The following is a 17,894-nucleotide window of genomic DNA, read 5'->3' on the forward strand; positions in this document are numbered from 1 at the left end:
ACTGGGACTCCCTGCTCTTGAGCTCTGTTTCCCATGTGCTGAAGTATCCTTCCCTGTTCTCTTCCAGAGCTGTGCCACCAGAGCCAGCCTCCTGCTGCTGCCCACTGCTGCCCGCCATTGCCCACCGCGATGCTGTCACTGCCCTTCTACCAGCGGCAGCTGGAGCACTACGACCGTGCCTACCGCCACCGGGACCTGCACGCCACCCTCAGCCACTACCACCGGCAGGCCAAGAGCAGCTCTGCTCTCTATGCCCAAGGCTCTGCCGCCTACAGCCATGGATCCACAGGCTACCGCCAGGCCTCGGCCTTCAGCCTGGACTCTTCCTCAGCGCACAGCCACAGCTCTGCGGCTTACAGCTACAGCTCTGCAGCCTACGAGCACTCCGCGGCCAGGCAAAGCTCTGCTGCCCAGGTGCTGGACTCCGAGGCCCTCAGCAGCAGCTCAGCTGCCTACAGGCATGGATCTGAGTCCATCAACAAGCTGGCTACAGCCTACAGGCTGGGCTCTGAGTCCTACAGTCTGGGGTGAGTAAATCCCCCTTGGGAGTGATCGCAGAATGGGTTGGGCTGGAAGGGACCTTAAAGCTCATCCAGTTCAAACCCCCTGCCATGTGCAGGGACACCTCTCACCGGCACAGCTTGCTCAAGGCCTCATCCAGCCTGGCCTTGAGCAACTCCAGGCAGGGTGTCACGAAGGGGTGATTAATTCATTGTCAGATGATTCTTTCCAAATCCATATTGTTTATTAATCGAGCGACTCGGACCTCTCACCGCCCCCACCACTGGTTCTTAACAGTGGTGGCCCTGGAAATGTTAGACAGGTAACGGCACAGGAGCTCGGGAGAGCCTGCCAAACTACACCAACAGGCACTGAACTGACAGAGAAGGGTCCTGCAGCCATGCACCGCTTGTACCAGCACACCGCTTGTGCCAGCGCGCCGCTTGTGCCAGCGCACAGCTTGTGGCCAATGCACCACTTGTGGCCAATGCACCGCTTGTGCCAGTGCACAGCTTGTGGCCAATGCACCGCTTGTGGCACCGCACCGCTTGTGGCAGCGCACCGCTTGTGGCAGTGCACGGCTTGTGGCCAATGCACCGCTTGTGGCAGTGCACGGCTTGTGCCAGTGCATGGCTTGTGGCCAATGCACCGCTTGTGGCAGCGCACCGCTTGTGGCCAATGCACCGCTTGTGCCAGTGCACGGCTTGTGGCCAATGCACCACTTGTGGCCAGTGCATGGCTTGTGGCAGCGCACGGCTTGTGGCAGCGCACCGCTTGTGGCCAATGCACCGCTTGTGGCAGCGCATCACTTGTGGCAGCACACCGCTTGTGGCAGTGCATGGCTTGTGGCCAATGCACCGCTTGTGGCAGCGCACCGCTTGTGGCAGTGCATGGCTTGTGGCCAATGCACCGCTTGTAGCAGCGCACCGCTTGTGGCCAATGCACCGCTTGTGGCAGCGCACCTCTTGTGGCAGCGCATCGCTTGTGGCAGCGCACCTCTTGTGGCAGCGCACCGCTTGTGGCAGCGCACCTCTTGTGGCAGCGCACCGCTTGTGGCAGCGCACCTCTTGTGGCAGCGCACCGCTTGTGGAAGCGCACCTCTTGTGGCAGCGCACCGCTTGTGGCAGCGCACCTCTTGTGGCAGCGCACCGCTTGTGGAAGCGCACCTCTTGTGGCAGCGCACCTCTTGTGGCAGCGCACCGCTTGTGGCAGCGCACCGCTTGTGGAAGCGCACCGCTTGTGGCCAATGCACCTCTTGTGGCAGCGCACCTCTTGTGGCAGCGCACCGCTTGTGGCAGCGCACCTCTTGTGGCAGCGCACCTCTTGTGGCAGCGCACCTCTTGTGGCAGCGCACCGCTTGTGGCAGCGCACCTCTTGTGGAAGCGCACCGCTTGTGGAAGCGCTCCGCTTGTGGCAGCGCACCGCTTGTGGCAGCGCACCTCTTGTGGCAGCGCACCGCTTGTGGAAGCGCACCGCTTGTGGCAGTGCACCGCTTGTGGCAGTGCACCGCTTGTGGCAGCGCACCGCTTGTGGCCAATGCACCGCTTGTGGCAGTGCACAGCTTGTGGCAGTGCACAGCTTGTGGCAGTGCACCGCTTGTGCCAGTGCACGGCTTGTGGCCAATGCACGGCTCGTGGCAGCACACCGCTTGTGGCAGCGCACCGCTTGTGGCCAATGCACCGCTTGTGCCAGTGCACCGCTTGTGGCGGCGCACCGCTTGTGGCAGCGCACCGCTTATGGCAGTGCACGGCTTGTGCAAACACGCTGCTTGTGGCAATACACCACTTGTCCACTAGATGGAGCCAGGGAGCTCATTTCTGCTTATGGCAGAAGACAGTGGTGCGTTACAAGAGGCTTTAAGCCAGGAAGAAAGAGACCTGGAGGTGCTGGCAGAGAGGAGCTGCAGAGGAGGCAGCAGTGCCCAGGTGGGCAGCAGAGCTAATGGCATCCTGGGCTGGTTCAGGAGCAGTGTGGGCAGCAGGACAAGGGAGGTTCTTCTGCCCCTGTGCTCAGCACTGCTCAGGCCACCCCTGGAGTGCTGTGTCCAGTTCTGGGCTCCTGAATTGCAGACAGCTGTTGAGGTGCTGGAAGGTGTTGAGAGAAGGGCAGCAAGGCTGGGGAGGGGCCTGGAGCACAGCCCTGTGAGGAGAGGCTGAGGGAGCTGGGGGGGTGCAGCCTGCAGCAGAGGAGGCTCAGGGCAGAGCTCATTGCTGCCTGCAGCTGCCTGCAGGGAGACTGTAGCCAGGTGCGGTTGAGCTCTGCTGCCAGGCAGCCAGGGACAGAAGAAGGGGACACAGCCTGAAGCTGTGCCAGGGCAGGTCTAGGCTGGATGTGAGGAGGAAGTTGCTGACAGAGAGAGTGATTGGCATTGGAATGGGCTGCCCAGGGAGGTGGTGGAGTGGCCATGGCTAGAGGTGTTGAAGCCAAGCCTGGCTGGGGCACTTAGTGCCATGGTCTGGGTGCTAGGCTGGGCTGGGTGAGCTTGGAGCTCTCTGCCAGCCTGCCTGATTCCATGATTTAAGTGTTCATTCACAAAATACTATCTCTGGACTCTCAGGGCTGGCTACAGCTTCAGGTAGCACCTAAAGGCTTTCAGGGAGTTCTGTTCCTGTCAGCTGCTGACTTGTGGTTCTCCCCAGGCTCCAGGGTGCTGAGAAGGGAGGCACACCTGCTCCTCTGGACAATCTGTGCCTTCAGGGCTTCCCATTTGGCAGGAGCCCTTCAGGGCCAGGCAGGAGGCCTTGCCCTGTGCAGTCCCAGCAGGCTGTCACTCTGGCTGTGCAGGCCAGTGGCCTGCAGGCGTTCAGAGCCTGCCCCTGGGGAACTCGAGGCAGGCAGCTTCCAGGCAGTGCAGGATACACCGAGGCTGTAAGCGGCAGCAGCAGGCAGCAGCAGGCAGCGATACCAGGGCAGAGCCAATCCGCGAGGCACTTGGGCAGGCTGAACGTGCTAGGTGAGGCCAGAGGCTGGCTGCAGCTCAGGCCTTGCACAAGGCAGGCACAAGCTAAGCTGTGTACCTTGTTTACCACAGCATGCAAACGAGCCTGGTCAGGCAGAGTCCTTGGACTCAGTGGCTCCAGGTTCCTTGTCCTCTTTCCTGCGGTTGCTTCTCCCCAAAACAGAAGGAGGGAGAGCAGAAAAGCAAGTCTGAGCCAGCCAGGACGTGGATGAGCCATGCCCTGTGACACGAGGCCGCCACAGCCTCCCGGGGCAACCTGTGCCAGGCTCTGCCCACCCTCACGCTCGAGGATTTCATCCTCATCTCCAGTCTCAGTCTCCCCTCTCCCAGCTCATCCTGGCACTCCAAGCCCTTGTCCATAGTCCTTCCCCAGCTCTCCTGTAGGTCACCTTCAGGTCCTGGAAATCTGCTCTGAGCTCTGCCTGCAGCCTTCTCCTCTGCAGGCTGAGCAGCCACAGCTCTCCCAGCCTGTGCCCACAGCAGAGCTCCTCCAGGCCCCTCAGAATCTTGGTGGCCTCCTCTGGGCCCTCTCCACCAGCTCCAGGTCTCTCTTGTGCTGTGCTCCCACAGCTGTCCCCAGCCCTGCAGCTGAGCTCTCCCCAGAGCAGAGCAGAGGGGCAGGATCCCTCTCTCCAGCTCTGCCCAGGCTGCTTTGGATGCTGCCCAGGCTGCCCTTGGCCTTCTGGGCTGGCAGTGCCCACTGCTGGCTCCTGCCCAGCTTCTCCCCCTCCAGCACCCCAAGTCCTTCTCTACAGGGCTGCTCTCACTCTCCTCAGCCCCAGCCTGGATTGGTAGTGAGGATTGCCCTGACCCAGGTGCAGGACCTTGGCCTTGTCCTCCTGGAACCTCCTGAGGCTCTCCTCAGCCACCCCTGCAGCCTGTCCAGGTCCCTCTGGATGGCTCCCTCCCATCCTTCAGCCTTACCAACAGCACCACTCAGCTTAGTGCCATCTCAGCACAAGTCCCCCTGCAGGCTCCCTCTGCCTGTGCTCACAGCAGAGCAGCTCCAGCCCTGGCATCATCTTTGTGACCTCCTCTGGCCTCTCTCCAGCAGCTCTGTGCCCTTCTTCTGATGGGGAGAGCAGAGCTGAGGGCAGTGCTGGAGGTGAGGTCTGAGCAGAGCCAAGGGGCACAGTGCTCTCTCCTGCCCTCTGCCCACCCTCCCCTGGCTGCAGCCAGCACACAGCTGCCTGCTGGGCTGCAGGAGGGCACTGCTGGGTGCTGGGGAGCTGCTCAGCACCCAACACCCCCAAGGCTCTTTCTTCAGGGCTGCTCCCAACCCACTCTGCCCCCAGCCTGGATTTGTGCCTAGGCCTGGCCCGGGCCAGCTGCAGGACCTTGCCCTGTGCCTTGTTGCACCTCATGAGGTTGCCACTGGCTCCCTTCTCAAGCCTGTCAAGGCCCCTCTGGGTGCCATCCCTGCCCTGCAGTCAGTCCAGCAGCACACAGCTCGGTGTCACCCCAGAGCTGCTGAGTGCCTCAGTGTCTGTGTCCATGTGGCTGACAAAGATGTCAAACAGCACTGAACCCAGATCCCAGGGAGAGCCACTGGACCCAGGAGAGATCCTGAGGAGCTCCACTTGTCACTGTCTCGCTCAGGACACATTGATCACAACCCCTTCAGTCCATCCATCAGTCCTTTAAGGTCCTTTGGGAGCTTCTGCTCGGCTGTTTGCTCTGGACTGAACAATCTTCTCTGTATTCCAGGCTGAAAGATTCCAGTTTACTGGTCGAGGATCAGTCCTACAAGATGAGTCCCAAAGCAAAGAGAGCAAAACAGAGTCTGGTGTCTGAGGAGAAGCAGAATGAAGCCATGAACTACTCGGTGCCCATCTTCACAGGGAGGTGAGTTCAGCTGGATCTGCTGCTTGTGATGCTCAGCAAACCCTGGAGTGATTGATATTTGCACTCTGTATCTCAAGGGGATCCTTTGCACTTCCCATGAGTGATAAAAAGACAAAGACAGGCAAAAAAATCAGCATTGGTCCTCTGGAGCCAGACAAATGAAGCTCAGTGGATGGACCTTGGTCTGAGCACCTCACCAGAGCCACTGCTATCAGATTTGGAAATGGGTTCCTGGTATGATTTGGGTTGGAAGATCTTGAAATCATCTCTGTGATTATAACCCATCCAAGCCCAGTGTGGTCTGGTGGGAAGGGAGCTCTGGAGCTCCCCCAGCCCAGCCCTGCCCCAGCAGGGCACCCACAGCAGCTGCCCAGCAGCACAGTGCCCAGCTGGGGCTGGAAGCTCTCCACACAAGCAGACTGCACAACCTCTCTGGGCAGCCTGCTCCAGCCCTCCAGCACCCTCACACCAAACAACTTTCTCCTGCTCTTCAGCTGCCACCTCCTGGCTTCCACTGTGTGCCCCTTGCCCTGTCCCTGGGCACCAGTGAGCAGAGCCTGGCCCCAGCCTCTTGCCCCCCACAGCTCTTTCAGCCCCTCTCTGAGGCTGCTCTTCTGCACGTTCTCAGCCCCAGGGCTCTCAGACGTTGCTGCTTCCAGAGCTGCTCCAGGCCCCTCTGCAGCTTGCCCTGGGCTCTGTCCTGTCTCAGCTGCGTCCCTTCAGCACAGCCTCTACTCCAGCACCTGAAGCTGCAGGTCTCTGGTGGCAGCTTTGTCTGCTCACTGTGAACATTGCTGGAGCTCTCTGCACTCAGCAGCTCTCCCTCTGAGCCAAGCTGAGTCCTTTCCTCATTAACTTCACCAGTTAACATCTTAGCAGCTTCACTCTGTAGACCTGCTCCAGGCATAAAGCATCTTCTGGGAGCTGATGAATTGACACTGCTCCAGGCCAGGCTGCTGGTGCCCTTCTTGGCCCCCTGGCCACAGCCTGGCTCACCTCCAGCTGTTGTCACCCAGCATCCCCAGGTCCTTTTCCACTGGGCACTTTCCAGCCACTCTGCCTCCACCCTGGAGCCTTCCTGGGGCTGTTGTGACCGAAGGGCAGGACTCAGCTCTTGGCCTTAGTGAACCTCATGCCATAGCCTCGTCCCTTGCATGCAGCCTGCCCTGGTTCTTCTGCAGAGCATCCTCCCCTCCAGCAGACCAACACAGCCATCTTGGTGCCATCTGCAGGCTGGCTCAGGTGCCTGGATGCCCTCACCCTGACCATTGGCAAAGACACCAAAGAGCCCTGGCCCCAGCACTGAGCCCTGGGGGCCAGCACTGCTGAGCAGCCACCAGCTGGAGTTGACTCCATTCCCAGCCCTCTTTGGGCCCAGCGAGCAGCCAGAGCTGGGCCCAATGACTGCCTTGGAGCAGCGGCTGCTGTCCTGCCTTTCACCTCACAGGGCCAGGGTGGATGTTTAAGAGCAGCTGGGAAGGGAGCAAGGAGCAGCAAAATGTTTTAGAGCAGAAGCTGAGGGCTCCAAAGCAGCACAAATGGATGGAAATGGTGACACTGCTCTTGAAGGTCTTCCAGCAGCATGGACAGCTCTGCCAGGGAATGGTTGTGTGCTGATGGCACAGAGCACATGGGGCAGGCAGAGGGGTTTGGAGTGGGTCAAGGGCCTGCAGCTGTTATCTTCCACACAACAATAAATATCTGAGTGGAATGTGGCAGGGATCCATGCCAGCAGGAACAAACAGCCTAAAAGAGCCCAACCACTTCAGGCCATGGTGAGCTGGGCACCATAACAGCCTTCACATCTCCTCTGCAGCCAGAGCAATGTGGGCAGAGGGCAGGAGAGGGCATTGTGCCCCTGGTCCCTACTCTGCTCAGACCTCACCTACAGTCCTGTCCCCAGCAGGAGGAGGGCACAGAGCTGCTGGAGAGAGCCCACAGGAGGCCACAAAGATGCTGCCAGGGCTGGAGCAGCTCTGCTGTGAGCACAGGCTGAGGGAGCTGGGGGGGTGCAGCCTGCAGAGAAGAAGGCTCCAGGGGCACCTCAGAGCTGCTGCCAGGGCCTGAAGGGAGCCTGCAGGAAGGTTGCAGAGGGACTTGTGCTGAGGGGGCCTGAGCCAGGCCAAGGGGGAATAGTTTGGAGCTGAGGCAGAAGTTGTTGAGTGTGAGGGTGGTGAGAGCCTGGCACAGGCTGCCCAGGGAGGCTGTGGCTGCCTCCTGCCTGGGGGTGCTGCGGGTCAGACTGGATGAGGCCTGGAGCAGCTGAGTGTAGCTGAGAGGTGTCCCTGGGCATGGCAGGAGGTCGGAGTGGATTTGTTCTGAGGTCCCTCCCAAGCCAATCCCTTTCATGGTCCTGTGCTATGCCCCCTGCAGCTGGCTCACTGATCCAAGGTGTGCTGCAGCATGTCCTCAGCACTGACCTCCAGGCCGGCACTTGGAATGTCTTTCAGGGAGGTGAACCTGAGCGGGATCACAGACACAGAAGAGGAGAGGATTAAGGAAAGTGCTGCTTACATTGCCCAGAGGAACCTTTTTGCCACGGGAGAAGGGGTGAAGGTCAGCAAGGTGGCCAGCACAGCCTCTGAAGAGGAGCACCAGGAGAGCAAGTCCAGGAAGGTGGCAGTGCGGGAGGCGGCCGAGCGCGTGGCACTGCAGAGGACGGTAAGGGGCTGGTGCCAGCAGGGGCTGTGCTGGGGCCTGGCAGTGCCTGGCCGTGGAGCAGGGCAGAAAGGCATAGAAAAGGGTTCTGGATGTGGAGAGGAGACCTCTCTCTACTGCTCCAGGGAAGGAGCTTGGAGCCAGGTGGGGCTGGGCTCTCCTCCTAAGGAACAAGTCACAGGATGAAAGGAACTGACCTCAGGTTGTCCCAAAGCAGGTTCAGGTTGGCCATGATGAACAATTTTGTCCCCAGAAGGCTTGTCCAGGCCTAGCCCAGGCTGCCCAGGGTGGCAGTGGAGTCCCCACCTCTGGAGGGGTTTCAGGGCCCTGGAGCTGTGGTGCTGAGGAACATGGGTTGGTAGTGCCTTGACAGCGCTGGGGGAAGGGTTGGACCTGATGATCTGCAAGGACTCTTCCAACCAAAACGATTCCCTGCCGTGACAACAGGGCCCTGATTTCAGCCCTGGATCCTCACAGTGATGGTGGTACAGCCCAAAGTGTCCTCAGTGGAGGTCTTTGTCTTATCCTTGTGGTGTCAGGTGGATAAGAGAAGAGGTCCTGTGCTTCACGCAGGCATCAGGAATGCTTCTGATGTGCAGGGACAAGAGGGACATCTTAGGTGATGCCCACAGCCAGCTGAATGGCACAGCACCCTTGTGGGGATGAGGATGGGTGATGAGGTAGCTGCCAATGCCTGTGTCTTGCCACCAAGAAGCTGCTGGAGTAGCTTCTGGAGTCCTGTGGCCGGGGAACAAGCTTGGCTAAAGTGTCTGCCTCAGAGAGGCTGCCCAGGGAGGCTGTGGATGTCCAGGGCCAGGCTGGGTGAGGCCCTGAGCAGCCCGAGCTGGTGGCAGGAGCTGGGTGAGCTGCGAGGTGTCCCCGCGCAGCCCCTGGCCACCCGCGATGCGCGGTCCGAGCGGGCTGCTGCCCTCCCGCGCCTGCCGCCCCCCGGGGCGTGGGCGAGCCGCGGGCTGTGCCCGGGGGCGGCGGCAGCCCCAGGCAGCAGTAGCCCTGGCAGCAGTCTCTGTGCCGCAGCTGGAGCAGACGCAGGCCTTCCGCAGGAAGCTGAACCGGGACCAGCTGCTGCACGCCCCCGAGTTCCTGCTGGAGCCTCGCTCGCACACCGTCTGGGAGCAGCAGACCGTCACCTTCCACTGCTCCGTGGCCGGCTGGCCCGAGCCCCGCGTCGCATGGTGAGTCGGCGCCGCCTCCCCGCTGCGCTGGCACACGGCTGCTGAGCTGCAGGCGGCCCCGGCGCTCAGCGAGTCCTGCCCAGAGCCCTCAGCGCCACTGCCGCCCCTCCTGCAAGCCCCTCCGGGTGGTGAGAGCTTGGCACAGGCTGCCCAGGGAGGCTGTGGCTGCCTCCTGCCTGGGGCTGTTGCAGGCCTGGCTGGATGAGTGCCTGAGCAGCTGAGTGTAGCTGAGAGGTGTCCCTGGCATGGCAGGGGGTTGGAGTGGATGAGGTCTGAGCTCCCTGAGCCTGAGCCCTGCTGCGCAGCAGCAAGCCCTGAGCCGTCCGGCGCTGGTGCTGACAGTGTCTGCACTCTCCGCAGGTACAAGAACAATGTCCCCATCGACGTGCAGGCTCACCCCGACAAGTACAGCATCGAGAGCCGCTACGGCCTGCACTCGCTGCAGATCAGCAGGTGAGGCACCAGGCAGCTGCACAATGCCTTCAGCCGGGGCCGGAGTGGATGGAGACGTGCAGAGCCTGACTGCTCCTCCTGGCGACCTGAGAGGCCCCAGGACCGTGCAGCTGAGCTGTCTGTGGCTCTGACTCACACAGATTGGTGGAATGGGTTGGGTTGGGAGGAACCTTGAAGGTCATCCAGTTCCAACCCCCATGCCATGGGCAGGGACTTCCACCAGATTGGGTTGCTCAAGGTTCCATCCAAGCTCATTTAGACAGCAGAAGGGTCTTCAGCAGTGCTGAGCCTGCACAGAGTTGCCTCCTCCTGCCTCTCTTTCAGGTGTGATTTTGATGACATTGCTCAGTACCGAGCCTCTGCCATGAACGTGAAGGGAGAAATTTCAGCCTATGCTTCCCTCGTGGTCAAGAGTAGGTTTGGAGAACCTCTGTTTCCTGTCTGGGCTCTGGGGTTCGTGGAGCCCTCAGCTCTTGGTGGCAGTGACCAGAGTTGCTTTATCTTTTCCTGTCTAGGGTACAAAGGAGAGGTTGATGCCAGCCTGTTGCGCTCTGGAGCTAGCTCCATGCCTCTGGGCCGTAAGTAGCACTCCAGGGATAAGTTGGTGGAGATTCCTCTGCAGCTGACACGTGCTGACAAAGGGCTGCAAGACTGACAGACCCAGAGTTAAACACACAGCAAGGGGAGACCAGTGGCAAGTGGAGCTCCTCAGGGATCTGTCCTGCTGTTTGACATCTTTGTCAGCCACATGGACACAGACACTGAGGCACTCAGCAGCTCTGGGGTGACACCGAGCTGTGTGCTGCTGGACTGACTGCAGGGCAGGGATGGCACCCAGAGGGGCCTTGACAGGCTTGAGAAGGGAGCCAGTGGCAACCTCATGAGGTGCAACAAGGCACAGGGCAAGGTCCTGCAGCTGGCCCGGGCCAGGCCTAGGCACAAATCCAGGCTGGGGGCAGAGTGGGTTGGGAGCAGCCCTGAAGAAAGAGCCTTGGGGGTGTTGGGTGCTGAGCAGCAACCCGGGAGCTAGCAGTGCGCAAAGAGGCCGTGGGTGCCTCCTCCCTGGAGCTGTTGCAGGCCAGGATGGATGAGGCCTGGATCAGCTGAGTCTAGCTGAGAGGTGTCCCTGGGCATGGTGGGGAGGTTGGAGCAGAGGAGCTCTGAGATCTCTTCCAGCCTGAGCTGTCCTGGGACTCTTGTTCTAATTTCTTCCCCTTCTCCCTCCCCCAGTCGGCGTTTCCCCGTACGGCTTTGCCTCCAGGTTTGAGATCAAGTTTGTGGACAAGTTTGATGTGTCCTTCGGCAGAGAAGGAGAGACAATGAGCCTGGGCTGCGGCGTGGTCATCAGCCCTGACATCAAGCGCTTCACCCCCAGCGTCCAGTGGTACCGCAACGGTGAGCGGCCCCAGGCAGCCTGCGCCCGCAGCGCCTCCGAGCCCACCGCCCCGCAGCGCAGGCACTCCGCTGCAGCGCTTCACAGAGCCAGGGAGATGCACAGGTGGCACCTGGACCTGGCACATGGGCATGCAGCTTGCTGGTGACCCTGCAGTGCTGGGCCAAGAGCTGCATTGGATGAGCTTGAAGGCCTCTTCCAAGCAAAGATATTCTGTGAATGGTTCGGGTTGGAAGGGGCCTTGAAGGTGATCCAGGTCAAAACCCCTCCTCTAGACCAAGTTGCTCAAGGCATTATCCAGCCTGGCCTCGGGCACCCCAAGGGAGGGGGCTCCATTACCTCCCTGGGCAGTCTGTTCCAGCGGCAGGAGAGCAGAATTGCCTCCAACTCCTGGTTGTTTGGGGACAGAAAGTGTCCATGGCAGCTGGGCACATGGTGGTGTTGGGATGATGGCTGCACTCCATGATCTTGGAGGTCCTTGCCAAACCAGCCAGGCCTCTGACTACAAGAATGCTCTCTTGTGTGTTTCCAGCCTGGCCAGTGTATTCTCCCTGCCCAGAAGCTGTTCCTCAGTAGATGCAGCAGGTCCTCACCGTGAGGTTTTCTGTTCCTAGGTGTCCTCCTTACCCCATCCAAGTGGGTGCAGATGCACTGGAGCGGGGAGCGAGCCTCCTTGACCCTGCCCCATGCCAACAAGGAGGACGAAGGCCTCTACACCCTGCGGGTGGCGATGGGAGACTACTACGAGGAGTACAGCAGCTATGTCTTCGTGAGAGGTGGGACATGGGCTTGGGAGGGAGGTTCACTGGAGGAGCCACCACGGAACCATAGAACGGCAGAGATTGGAAGGGGCCTCAGAGCTCCCCAGCATGGGCTGAGACACCTCTCAGCTGGAATGGGCTGCCAAAGGCCTCCCCGACCCTGGCCTTGCTGGAACGTGGTGTTCTGGCTCAGGAGGGGTGGGTTTCAGTGGCCCTGTGGAAGGACCCTGGCTCAGGTGTGGCCATGTCCCTCCCTGCCCTCACAGATGCTGACGCTGAGGTCCCCGGTGCCCCAGGCGCGCCCCTGGACGTGCAGTGCCTGGATGCCAACAAGGATTATGTCATTGTCTCCTGGAAGCAGCCTGCTGTGGATGGAGGCAGCCCCATCCTTGGCTATTTCATTGACAGGTCAGCGGCACACAGGGCCAGAGGCCTCATCTCGCTGCTCCTCCTCCCTGAAGACCCTCAGAGCAGGAGGTGAAGTGCTCACTTGGTGGTTTGGTTCTTCTTGCTGGCCAGAAACTGGCTTTGTTGGCTTCACATGGGCTGGGTCTGCTCTACCTTGCTGGAAATGGGGATGTCCTGCTTCCTGCCCCAGCTTCAGGCTGGGAGAGATGGCCTTGTTCATCCTGGCCCAGCTTCCTTACTGGCCCCTCTAAGTGCTGAAGGGCCACCAGAAGGTCTCCCTGGAGCCTTCTCCAAGAGCCCCAGCTCCCTCAGCCTGGCCTCACAGCAGAAGGATGCCATCACAGCAGAGGTGTTCTAGGGCTTCCCAACCTGCTAGGTTGTGTTCCTGTGACCACAGAACCATTAAGGCTGGCAAAGCCCTCCAAGACCCTCCAGTCCAACCATCAAGTATGGCCACCAAACCATGGGCCCCAGTGCCACAGCCACAGCTTTTTGGAGCTCTCCAGGGACGGGGCCGCCTCAGCTGAGGCAGGAAGAGGAGTGCAGTGTGAGGGATTTAGTGCACACCCAGACGGTTCCTCAGCCCCGAGCCCCCGTGCAGCTGCCCTGGGGTCACCTCCGAGGCAGCGCAGACCAAGAGGCGCTGCAGCCCTTCGGGCCGGTGCGTGCCCGCGGCCGGGCTCTCGCCTTGCCACGGCTGCCCGCGCTGCGCGTGTCGTGCAGGTGCGAGGTGGGCACCAGCCACTGGACACAGTGCAACGAGACGCCGGTGAAGTTCGCGCGGCTGCCCGTCACAGGCCTGGTGGAAGGTCGCTCCTACAGCTTCCGCGTCCGCGCCCTCAACCGCGCCGGCGTCAGCCTCCCGTCCCGAGCATCCCCGCCCGTCGCCGCGCTGGACCCCTCCGACAGAGCCCGGCTCAGAAGTAAGGGGGGAGCAGGCTGTCCCATGGCCTCGGAGTGGTGGAGTCGGGTGGGTGGGAAAAGCCCTCCAGGATCATCCAGTCCAGCATCAACCCAGCCCCACCACGGCCACCAAACCCTGTCCCCAGCTGCCATGGCCACGGCTTTCTGGAACCTCTCCAGGGGTGGGGACTGCGCCACCTCTCCGGACAGCCTGTGCCAGTGCCTGACCACTCCTGCGGCGCAGAAATTTCTTTTCATGTCCAACCTAAACCTCCTCTGGGACAATTCGAGGCCATTTGCTCTCCTTCTGTCACCAGATCCCAGGGAGCAGAGCCAAATCCCAGTCTGGCTCCAGCCTCCTTTCAGGGAGCTGTAGAGCGATGAGGTCTCCCCTCAGCCCCCGTTGCCCAGACTGAACAGTGAGACAAACCCTGCCCGAATGAGGACAAGCTCCCGAGAGCCCTTTGAGCCCCAGCAGAGGGAGCAGTGCGAACGCAAAGCGCTCTCGACACAGCTCTGCAGGCAGGACTCAGCCGCAGCTCTCCGCACCCAGGGCTGTCAGCTGCAGCGCTCCCTGCTCCCGGCTCGCAACCACCGCGGAGCTACAGAGACCTCCCTTCGGTTCAGCCAGCAGAGCAGCTGAGCTGATCCTCCGGGGAGGCTGTGGATGTCCCTCTCTGGAGGTGTTTCAGGCCAGGCTGGATGGGACCTTGAGCTCCCCGGACTAGTGGGAGGTGTCCTTGACGATCATCTACTTTCAACCCCCAGCCTGCGGCGAGCTCGGGTGGCCACCTCGGCTGAGCAGGCTGATACGTGACCAACAGTCACAGCAGCACCCTAACGTGGAGCTCGTTCTGAGCCCTGAGCCTCAGCTCCCTCCTTATTCCAGGGGTTTCTGAAGCCTCCCCTTTCTGACACCTCTGCCATTTGTTTCAGGCCACCCCTCTGCTCCCTGGACTGGCCAGATCATTGTCACTGAGGAGGAGCCTGCAGGTAAGTGCAGCCCTTTGGCCTCCCAGAGTCTGAGCTGGAGCTGGCTGAGCAAGGAGCACTCCAATGGGTTCAGTGGACATTGGCACCTGCACAGAGTTTGTTCTGAGGGTCACTCAGGCCTGAGCCTGGCAGTGCAGGTGAGGTTCAGTTCCTCAGCTGCTGGCAGATGACCATGCCTGCAGAAGGACATCTCAGCCCGAGCTGTAGCACTCAGAAAGTCTCAGGTTCTGGTAGCAGGATGTTGATTCTTTGTGATCTGGTCTAGGTGATCCTGCACTGGCAGGGGGGTTGGACTGGATGAGCTTTCAGGGTCCCTTCCAGCCCCTGACACTCGGCGATTCTGTGATCCCCCTCCTGCATTTCACCTGTGGCACTAAATCTGGAGGAGCTCAGTCCCAGCCCTTCCCTGTTCTTCTTCCCTGCTCTTCAGAGGGAGTTGTTCCTGGCCCACCCACCGACCTCCAGGTTATTGAGGCCACCAAGAACTATGTGGTGCTCAGCTGGAAGCCTCCCGGGCAGCGTGGCCACGAGGGCATCATGTACTATGTGGAGAAGGTAAAAGGGGCAAAAGTAGAACCAGGTGGTGACAATCTGCGCACAGGCTGCCCAGGGAGGCTGGGGATGCCCCCTCCCTGGAGGTGTTCAAGGCCAGGCTGGATGAGGCCTTGAGCAAGCTGTGCTGGTGGAGGTGTCCCTGCCCACGGCAGGGGGTTGGAACTGGATAATGTCTGAGGTCCCTTCCAGATAGAACCTGTTTCTGCCTGGAACTTCCCAGCTAGGGCCAGGACTAGAAGATCACCAAGGGAGCTGTGACTGTAGATTAAGGTAAAGGTGGAGGAAATAAAGGACAGGAGATGGGAAAGAAGAGCAGAAGGTGCCAAAGGCTGCAGTGCCCCTTGGTGAGCCTGCATCAGGTAGGCTGAGGAACTCTCTGTGATGAGAAAGCACAGAGCTAAGTCACAGCCCACCATGGTGGGGTGGGAGGGGGCCTCTGGAGCTCACCCAGTCCAAACCTGCCAGGGCAGGCCACACAGGAACACACGCAGCTGGGGTTGGAAAGTCTCCAGAGGAGACTCCACAGCCTCTCTGGGCAGCCTGCTCCAGGCCTCCTGCACCCTCACAGGGACAAAGTTTTCCCTCCTGTTGCCCTGGCACCTCCTCTGCCCCAGCTGGCACCCAGTGCCCCTTGTCCTGGCATTGCACAGCCCTGAGCAGAGCCTGGCTGCAGCCCTGCACATCTCTCACCATGACTGAGGGCAGCCCTCAGGCTGCTCTGCTGCCAGCTCCCAGCCCAGCTCCCTCAGCCTGGCCTCACAGGAGATGGTCACTGCCTGCAGCAGCTTGGGGGCTCTGGGCTGGACTCTCCAGCAGTTCCTTGAGCTCCTTCTTGAGCTCAGGGGCCCAGACCTGGACACAATATTCCAGCTGTAGCCTCAGCAGGGCAGAGCAGAGGGGCAGGAGCACCTCTCTGACCTGTTTGGCACAGACCTTCTCACCCAGCCCAGGATGCCCTTGGCCTGCCCTGCTCAGGGGCATCCTGTTGCCCCCCAGGACCCCCAGGTTCTTTTATGGCCCATTCAGAGGCCGGGCTCTCCCCCTGGCCTCGCTGGGTTCCATCCAGCCCAAGGGAGGTGACAAATGTCTCTTCCAGGCCAGAATCCATTTGAGTTTCAGCCTCCTGATTTTTTTGTGGCAGTCAGCCTAGAAGATCCTTCAGGCCTCTGCCTCCATTTTCACTTCCCTGTCATGGCTCACCAAGTTGTTTCTCTGTCACTCTTGAGGTCTCATCAAAGCAGCCCAAAATATCTTCCCTTTGTGTGTTTCTTTTTCATCCCTCACACAGAATGGGGTCTAAATCAATGAGTTTCACTTAGCAACAGGCTTGGGGAGGGTGAAATGATGAATTGTTGAGCTTCCACCTGAGAAAGTTTGAGACCTCTCACAAGCCAGGAAATGTCCTTCCGGTGAGACACAGAGGGGGCAAAATCACCACTGATGTCAGTGAGCAGGGCACACAGCAGCTGCCCACGGGCACAGAACCAGCACAGGCTGCCCAGCGTGGGGCCCCCATCCCTGCTGGTTTTAATGTGTGGCCAGGGTTCGGTGGCCGTGGCGGCGTGGGGCCGCTGGCTGGACTGGGCGATCTCAGGGGCTGCCAGAGCCTGCAGCAGGCTGCCGGGGGGCAGCGTCACCAAGCCTGCAGCCAGCGGCCGAGGGCCTGGGGCCGCAGTGTGAGAGCGGTGTGCAGGGGGGGCTGGGGCTGCCCTCGCAGCGCCCTGGCCCGGTCCACGCGCGGCTCCTGCTGCCCCCGGGCGGCACGGGGGGCAGGGCCGGGCCGGCACTGAGGCTGCGGCGGCTGTGCCCGCAGTGCGTGGCGGGCACGGAGGACTGGCAGCGGGTGAACACGGAGACGCCGGTGCGGTCCCCTCGCTTCGCGCTCTTCGACCTGGCCGAGGGCAAGGCCTACAGCTTCCGCGTGCGCTGCTGCAACTCCGCCGGCGTCGGGCAGCCCTCCGAGGCCACCGCCGCCACCGTGCCCGCGGACAAGCTGGGTGAGTGCCCGCGGGGTCCCCGCCGGGGGCTGCTTCCAGCCAGCAGGAGGCCTCGGGCAGCCTGGGCCGGTGGGAGGTGTCCTGCCCATGGAGGAGAGGTTGGAACTCCAAGGCCTTCAAAGTCTCTTCCAACCCAAACCATTCCATGGATCCTCGACTCCATGGTTCCACGGTTCTGTGATTCCATAGTGCCATGATTCTGTCTCTAAGGTCCTCTCCAGCCCAAGCCATTCCATGGTTCTGTGATTCCATAGTGCCATGATTCTGTCTCTAAGGTCCTCTCCAGCCCAAGCCATTCCATGGTTCTGTGATTCCATAGTGCCATGATTCTGTCTCTAAGGTCCTCTCCAGCCCAAGCCATTCCACGGTTCTGTGATTCCATAGTGCCATGATTCTGTCTCTAAGGTCCTCTCCAGCCCAAGCCATTCCACGGTTCTGTGATTCCATAGTGCCATGATTCTGTCTCTAAGGTCCTCTCCAGCCCAAGCCATTCCATGGTTCTGTGATTCCATAGTGCCATGATTCTGTCTCTAAGGTCTCTTCCAAGCCACCCATAGTCCCATGACTCCATGAACTCAAGTACCAGAAGCCATAGCTCTTCTCCAGCTATAGCTCCTCCCTAGCCAGACCCATTTTGGTCTGGGCTGTTGAGCACTAAGATCTGCTCAGGTGAGAGCTGCAGAGCAAGGGAGTCCAGCTGCAGATAAAGGCTGCCCAGAACCTGCAAGGCTGCAAGCAGGAACTCAATTCCTGAGGAGCAAAACAGCTCCTCCTGGAAAACATCTCAGGAGCAAGGTGGTGCCTGGCAGGAGCTTGGCTTGTGACTCATCCTGTGGGCTGCAGAGCTCCTCAGCCTGCACCCAGCACAGCTTTCCCTGCCAGAAAGCTCCAAATCCCATCCCTGCTGCAAGTGTTCAGCACCAGGGGAAGGAAATACCCTCAGTCAGAAGCAGTCCCAGAGTGCCAGCAGGTGTGCTGGGAAGGCAGCTCTGGAGCTTTCCCCAGCCCTGCCCCAGCAGGGCACCCACAGCAGCTGCCCAGCAGCACAGTGCCCAGCTGGGGCTGGAAGCTCTCCACACAAGCAGACTGCACAACCTCTCTGGGCAGCCTGCTCCAGCCCTCCAGCACCCTCACACCAAACAACTTTCTCCTGCTCTTCAGCTGCCACCTCCTGGCTTCCACTGTGTGCCCCTTGGCCTGTCCCTGGGCACCACTGAGCAGAGCCTGGCCCCAGCCTCTTGCCCCCACAGCTGCTTCAGCTCTGGCTGAGCATTG

General features: G+C 60.6%; 1 protein-coding gene across 7 annotated transcripts in view; it reads left to right on the forward strand.

Moving 5' to 3' along the window:
• MYOM1 (myomesin 1) overlaps window positions 1-17,894 on the forward strand; it is a 51,529-nt gene that overhangs the window by 12,576 nt on the left and 21,059 nt on the right. For all 7 annotated transcript variants that reach the window (XM_064150335.1, XM_064150329.1, XM_064150331.1 and 4 more), the window contains exons 3-16: window positions 68-527; window positions 5,168-5,305; window positions 7,756-7,966; window positions 8,999-9,156; window positions 9,517-9,609; window positions 9,934-10,022; window positions 10,125-10,187; window positions 10,840-11,004; window positions 11,617-11,778; window positions 12,030-12,171; window positions 12,895-13,094; window positions 14,011-14,067; window positions 14,498-14,622; window positions 16,436-16,619. In XM_064150335.1, coding sequence (XP_064006405.1) covers window positions 130-527; window positions 5,168-5,305; window positions 7,756-7,966; window positions 8,999-9,156; window positions 9,517-9,609; window positions 9,934-10,022; window positions 10,125-10,187; window positions 10,840-11,004; window positions 11,617-11,778; window positions 12,030-12,171; window positions 12,895-13,094; window positions 14,011-14,067; window positions 14,498-14,622; window positions 16,436-16,619 — 2,185 coding nt within the window. In that variant the 5' untranslated portion in view covers window positions 68-129. The remainder of the gene's footprint in view (window positions 1-67; window positions 528-5,167; window positions 5,306-7,755; window positions 7,967-8,998; window positions 9,157-9,516; window positions 9,610-9,933; window positions 10,023-10,124; window positions 10,188-10,839; window positions 11,005-11,616; window positions 11,779-12,029; window positions 12,172-12,894; window positions 13,095-14,010; window positions 14,068-14,497; window positions 14,623-16,435; window positions 16,620-17,894) is intronic.

Source organism: Pogoniulus pusillus, chromosome 10, assembly GCF_015220805.1.
Source record: "Pogoniulus pusillus isolate bPogPus1 chromosome 10, bPogPus1.pri, whole genome shotgun sequence".
NCBI lineage: Eukaryota > Metazoa > Chordata > Aves > Piciformes > Lybiidae > Pogoniulus > Pogoniulus pusillus.